Genomic DNA, 6,977 nt, shown 5'->3' on the forward strand with positions numbered 1-6,977 from the left:
AATTTCTTGTGGATTAATCAGCCATTGCTATGATTTTGTTTGATGTGTCTCATTTCTTCCATGGGCGGCTTTGGGTGTACACCGAAAATGCTTCTCAATTTTTTAAAAAGTTTTGGGGCTTTCAAATGTGTTACTTTCTTATATTAGACCTATACGTGAGATTAATAAGAGAGCTTAATTACTATTTTTGTGACAAAAATAATAAGAAAAATGATAAAAATAGATTACTTGTCAGACATGCACATTCTAAAGTGGCCGATAAGAAACATAACCGCTTCGATTTAGTTGGATATTTTAAACAATTTTCCACCCAAAGCGAGTGGGGTATATGGATATTGTCATTCAACCAGCCATGTTGGCTTTGTGATTTTCAGTTCCATGAAGCAGACCAAAGTCACCAAACTACCTTTGTTGTAGTTCATTGAAGCGATTTGATGAGTCCATTCGGTTTGACAAATTCCATTTTATATACTCCCTGATAGCCACCCTAAATACTTTCCATTCGATCTTATCTCTATGTTTCGGATTTTGGAATCTCAAATATCTTTTGTTTCTCCGTTCAACGTATAGATAAACGCACGACATAGTAACAATCGCGATCAAGAACATAAATCTTCAAATGATATTGTGCGGCTGTCTATACATTGATACAGATACAAAGATCCAAAACACAGAGATATTTGGCGACAAAAGATCTCATCCACATCCAATAGCAATAATATTCACGAAGATGGTATACATCGCAAACGCCACTATTTACTCGAAACAGAGTGATTTACACAGAGAGAGAGACACAAGAACATGTACATGACATTATTCTCCTGTACCTATATATCTATACTTTCTATTGCAGTGAGAGAATAGCAGAGACCAACTGAGCTCCAATTCTACCTACAAGGCCAAAAGCTACAAGCTGGGTCCCTCAAAAACTCTCACAGGAATTATTCTCCAGTAAAAAAAACAAAAACAGAAAATCACAAGCCCATAAAAACTGGGGCTGTTTAACTGTGAACGGCCAGGAGATTCCGGGGACCTTTTAATCAGCCATCCCTCTGGTAATATCTCCGCCGCCATAATAAAATCCAGATAGATACAACGGTTACTTGTAACGCCTGTTTCATATGGACGGATCTACACATGCACGATACTCGTACCATATAAGAAAGCGTGGTAAATAACCGATGACTTATGCCTGTTTGGCCAGATCGCTTGAGTTTATGAATGTGCCATGAAACCCGTATGGAACGCGAGACGGTAGCTTGATCGAAGCCTCCAATTTCAGGGTCATGGCGTTCACGATTTGAAGCTCCGATTTCCATGCCTTCTCGTCGTGGACGAAGGCCAGAATGTACCCGTCGTCTTCGATCTCCGAATTCGGGTCTCGCGGCAAGAACAGAGGCTCGCCGCCGTACTTTTCCTCTCCGTATATGTACTTTTTCACTTCTCCAGTGGACAAGTCGACTTTCGCGAATCCCGAGACTTTCGGCCACGGCTCGGCGATCGCAAGATAAGCGAACCGGGTCTTCCGACCGAGTCTATTCCGGTTCACCATCCCCGCTTCCAGATTGACTTGCTCGGAATCCGACAGAATCGGTTTCCGGGTCGATTTCCCTGTCTTCAAATTAAGCCTGATTTCCGACAGAACGCTCTGTAACCCCTCGTCAGACTCGTTAAAAATTGAGTCTGGCGGGGTCATACAGGACCCGATCACGACAATTTCATCGTGCTCGGGTTCTTCCCATGCATTCCAGAGATGAAAACAAAAACACCCCGGGGCTTCGACCCACTTAATTTCCGACCCGTCGGTCGAATACTTGTCCAGAATACCAAACCTCGACACCTTCTCCTCATCGTACATTACCGGGGACCCGCCCCGAATCATTTCTTGCAACTTGAAAACCACCTGCTGATCAGGGATCACCACAAACCTCTCTGTTATGGCAAAATCATGCATCATTGTCGCCTCATTCAGTGGTATTTCCACATCCACTGACTTCTCCCCATTTGGCGAAAACCGAAAGTACTTCAAGTAAGGCTTCTTTATCACGTCGTAGCTTAAAGCGAAGAGGTCACCCGAAACTGGGTCGAGTTTCGGGTGAGCAATCATAGTGGAATCAAGCTGGTCATCGAAATTGTACCGGCCGGCGGTTTTCAAGTCCCCGTTGGGTGTGATTTTTACGTGGTACGGCAAGTCGTCTTCGGACATGGCAAGGAGTCTGTTGTTGAAGTAAACGACGCCGGCGTTTGCCACCCCAGTGCCGTGGTTGTGGTCGACGATCCCGAACAACCCTCGGGCGTAGAAGAGGAGCAGCCGGGCGACGCCGGAATGGCCGTGGAGTTCGCCGATGGATTTGGGGAAGACGGGGCGACCCATGACTCGTTCCTGGACGAGCCTCTGGGTCTCGGTGAACCGGCAGGAGTAGGAGGCGGCGCCGTCTTGGAACTTGACGGCGTGGAGCATGCCGTCGCCGTCGAAGAGGTGGTGCCCGGAGACGGGGTCGTGCAACGGGTTGGCACCGTTCCGGACGTAGACGCCGGAAATGCACTCGGGGATTCTCCCGGCGACCGGGAGGTTGTGCTTCACGGGCTGTTCCGGAACCGGCGCGAAGTTCCCGGCGATCTGGACCGCGGGGTCCGCTGTCTTCGGGAGCGGGTGTTCGCGCTCGCGCGATAACAGCGCGCTCTCCACCGCATCTAGCGCTGTCGCCGCCGCCTTCTGTATGAAATTCCATTCACAAGCGTTGTCGGAAAAAGAGGATGAAGACGGAGGAGGCGGAGGGATGTCTGCTTTATAAGTTGGAGATTGCTTTGGGAAATGGAGGAGAGAACTGTGGAGAGAGCAATTAATGTTGGGCTTTCTGAGAGAGATTGAGGTGGAAAAAGAGCCCAATTCTCTTGACGGAGGAGAGAGCAATTTGGGCTTGGTGGCAGCCCATTTACTCGTACTTGTTGCAGCAGCCATGGCTTCCTATTTTTGGTGTTGTTTTCCGTGGTGGTTTTGGGTGTGTCTTAATTTGGTTCTGTTGTGTTCGTGATTGAGAGAGAGAGAGAGAGAGAGAGAGAGAGGGGGAGGAGTGTGTTTTTTTGAGTTTTTGGGGAGAGAGATGAGAGAGAGGGAAGTATATATAGAGAGAGAAGTTGGGAGGTGGAGGCCCACCTCAAAGATGACCACGTGTTAGATTCACAGAAAGTGGGACTGAAAGGGCTCTTGATTAAAAAAAATTGGAGGGAGACGGACCTGGCTGCTTCAAACCTTGACACGATGCCTTTCCGGAATAATTTTCAATGCAACGATTATTTGTAAATATTCTCGTTAAAAGTGAATCTCATTCACGCCGGTGAAGCCTAACAAATGACCGTTGTGTCTAAACTTTTCTCTAGTCTCCTTTCTTTCCTTTTCTTACCTCCACTCCGCTTAGAGTGGCAGTTAAATGGTACTCCATCTGTCTCGATTTATTTGTCCAATCTCGGATTTCCAACATAGTTTAGAGGGGGCCAAGCACCCCTGCAAAGCGAGTACAGAGTGGCCGGATCTCGACAATCGATAGGTCAGATCTTAACCGAGCAATAGACGGTTCAGATTTGTATCCGCTTAGATTCCATCCGAGCCGTCCGTGTCGAGATGAACAGCTGGATCAGCCGCTCTGCACCGACTTTGCAGGGGTATTTGGCCGCATCCCGGGAAAATGGAAGCTTAAAAAGATGAAAAATGAATAATTAAAAATTGGAAAGGAAAAGGATGGATAGTTTAAAAGGTTTTTTTTTAGTTATTTGGCCCATTGTAACATGCAGTAGAAAATCTAACTTTTTGGAGATGTGGATTTGGGTTGGCTGGGACTAAAAAGAAAGTTGTTATTGGACCACTCCACACGTATAGGCCCCCGCGTTCTACCCTCTAATAAGGGTCGTTTCAGGATCCCATACACTTGGCAGGTCATTATACGGCCCTTAACTCGGAATCTAAGTCACATCAAACTGCCCCACACGCTTGTTACCCACCTACAAAATCCCAATTCACGTCCTCTTTTGCAAATAAAAATTGGAGCCGTCGATTGTCGAGATAATTGCAGTTGAAATGGAAGATGTTGCCAAGTAGTATCTCCTTGTAAAGCGGTGCAAAACAGTCAATCCGGCCACTCAGCTCGGTAATTGACTGCTCGGATTTTAATTTAGCAATGGACTGTTCAAATTTGTATGTATTTAGATTCGATCCGAGTCGTCTGTGCCGAAATAAACAGCCGGATTGGCCACTCTGCATCCGCTCGGGCCTAGGCCCTTCTATCTAACCTTTTTTCACCCCAGGAGTTCTGTATACAAGGACACCGATCGCGACCACAGATGATTTCACAATTATCCTGTCCGCTGCAGGTGGAATCCACAACATTTGACAACAGCAAAGCCATCTATGGTCATTCCTCCTACGACCAACTTCCTTTTTTTTCCAATTAGTTTTTACATTATGCTGATTATTATTTTAATTTACGGTCTTTCAATCTTGTGTTTAGGAACTTTAGGGAGAGGGGAAAAAAAACTGATTTGGAGAAACTATTGAATAGATGTTAGTTAATGAAGAAGATGTCGAAAACAATGAGTTTTTTTTGTTTCCAAAAATTGAGCCCTAGTTTTTATTTTTTATTTTTCACCACGTTAAGAAAAAGAGTTCTACAGAAACTGATTTAAAGACTACAATTAGGCCTCGTTCCGCTAAAGATTCTTACTGTTTAAGTACATATTTCCGCTTTTCATGCCATTTAACTGTAAAATAAGGTGATGACTATGTGATGACTTTATTTATTAGTTCCAGACTAAAGTACTGATTTTTTTGTAAGTACGATTATATAAATCTCATGTAACGCTTATCGTGAAGGCACCAAAAAGTTAATCGTTTTTGTCCAAATTACAAATACCCAAAGTACCAAAATTTGGAGGGCATATAATATTAACTTTTGTTTCTTTATTTTTTCTCACATCAGCAAATTAGAAAGGCTGCCATTTGTTTACAATAAACCTTAAACCCCATATCATTTGTAGTTACTACAAAATATGATTTTAGTTAATTTATCATTACATTTATCATTATAATCCATGCACTTGAGGTCATGGATGACTCTTTCATGCACGGAAAAAGGATGAATTCTATAATCCTTAATTATTAATCAAGGAAATGTGCAACGAGGTCCGTACTGTTGCGTGTTTATACAATGCATGGATCCGCCACTTGTCCAGTCTCTCGGGAAGTGACTGAGAGAGCTCATCGCATCACTTCAGCTCGATCAAATAAATTAAACGAACTCAGACAACTTGATCAAAAGCTGAAGACTGTCAATCGTGAGTCATCTGATGTTACATTAAGACCCATCATTAATTGATTTCCGTTAATTTATTCGACACGAGGCTTGACATTCGCACATATTCAAATAAGGAAAAAGCCAACCAGCGGGCATGTAATGCATGAGAGGTGCAGTGGTTTTCTAATGTATTGATATCGGTGAGATGCGTATCGAAATTCTAACTCGTTTGACATTTTCTTCCTATTGTCCGTTGCCCTTGTCGGCAGTAGTTAGCAAAACATTCTATAAAGCAAAGCACTCCGCAAGCAAAACATTTCTTAAGTTAATTACGTGTTTGGTTGTGACACTGTCGACACTTAATTATTGATTAGATCTCCATTATGCGAACTATATATGTATTGTTTAATCAACTTGTTAATGTTATAAATTATAGTAATAATTAATTAGCGAAGAAGTTTGCGTTGGTTTATCACTTTTCTCTTTTCTTGATCTCCTTTTTCCTAGTCCATCCCCCACATTGCTATACATGATAATCATAATTTATCAACCTAATTGGTCTATCACTGGATTTAATTAATACCCTTTTATATTTTTTTTATTTTCACAAGGAACATATAGGTTATTTTTTTATACAAATCTTTGTTAAAATGACTCGATAGTGACATTTTTAATTTAATGCGATCAACGATATTATTGTGGATATATTTTTTTAATTTTTTTTTTTTTACATGCACTTATCAGTATTAAAGGTGGCGACTGCCGGATTAATTGTTCTCGATTTGAGCACAACGAAAGTCGAATTTATTGATGCATTACAGGACCACTTGTCCATGAAAATGACTCAATGTCAACTTAGGATAAAATTATTAGAGTGCTAAGTGGCTTGGTGGAGAAATGTGCCACAGAAAAAAATATGAAACTGGAATTTGGTTTGACATTGTAAATTAAAGTGCATTGTGGAGAGTTGGTTTGACATTGTAAAAGTGCATTGTGGAGAGATAAACTTGATATGAGTAGTGGTGATTCAATTAAAAAATAGATGTAAAAAGGTAGTTTATCTTTTTCCCAATGAATAATTCCTCTAAACAAATATATCTATTAGCTCAAATGCTTGTGGCCGGCATTGATCCAGGGCTCTTGCCCAGGTGGTCGTGGAGGCAAGGATGGAATCAAGGGGTCTAGTGGCAGCGGCCACCGGGACAAAAAGTTTAGAAAATGTAATAATTATATGTAAAAAAAAAAAAAGATTTATCTCCAACTTATATAGTCTCGTCTGTTTCAAAAAAAAACTTATATAGTTTCGCCACCGTTAGATTTTTTTTCCTTACTTTTTTCTATATACAAGTCCTAAATCTTCTAATTTTTTTTCAAGAAATGAGACCTAAAAAAGTATTCCAAAACTAAATTCAATGGGTTAAAGTGGAATAATATAAAAGATGAGATGTAATTAAGAAAAAAAAACTGCACACTTTAACCCTAAAATAACTTAACCTAAAAAATTAAATCAACCTTTTTTCGTACTCCATGTGCAAATGACAACCATTATTTACTATAGTTTTTGTTATGTTATTTTAATTTTTTCTAGAGTCGATAACTATTAATATTGTAATGCATCTTTTTAATTATTATTTTTAGTATATATTTCGCCACGACTAGGATAAAATTATGATTCCGTCTCTACATGGA

General features: G+C 41.2%; 1 protein-coding gene across 1 annotated transcript; it reads right to left on the reverse strand.

The window, feature by feature from the left end:
• Positions 1–679: 679 nt before the first annotated feature.
• On the reverse strand, positions 680–3,093 carry LOC131323483 (9-cis-epoxycarotenoid dioxygenase NCED1, chloroplastic). Its single transcript, XM_058355300.1, has one exon. The coding sequence runs from the start codon at positions 2,960–2,962 to the stop codon at positions 1,187–1,189; it is 1,776 nt and encodes a 591-aa protein (XP_058211283.1). The 5' UTR covers positions 2,963–3,093; the 3' UTR covers positions 680–1,186.
• Positions 3,094–6,977: the final 3,884 nt, after the last annotated feature.

The sequence above is a fragment of the Rhododendron vialii genome, chromosome 4a (genome assembly GCF_030253575.1).
Source record: "Rhododendron vialii isolate Sample 1 chromosome 4a, ASM3025357v1".
Taxonomy (NCBI): Eukaryota; Viridiplantae; Streptophyta; class Magnoliopsida; order Ericales; family Ericaceae; genus Rhododendron; species Rhododendron vialii.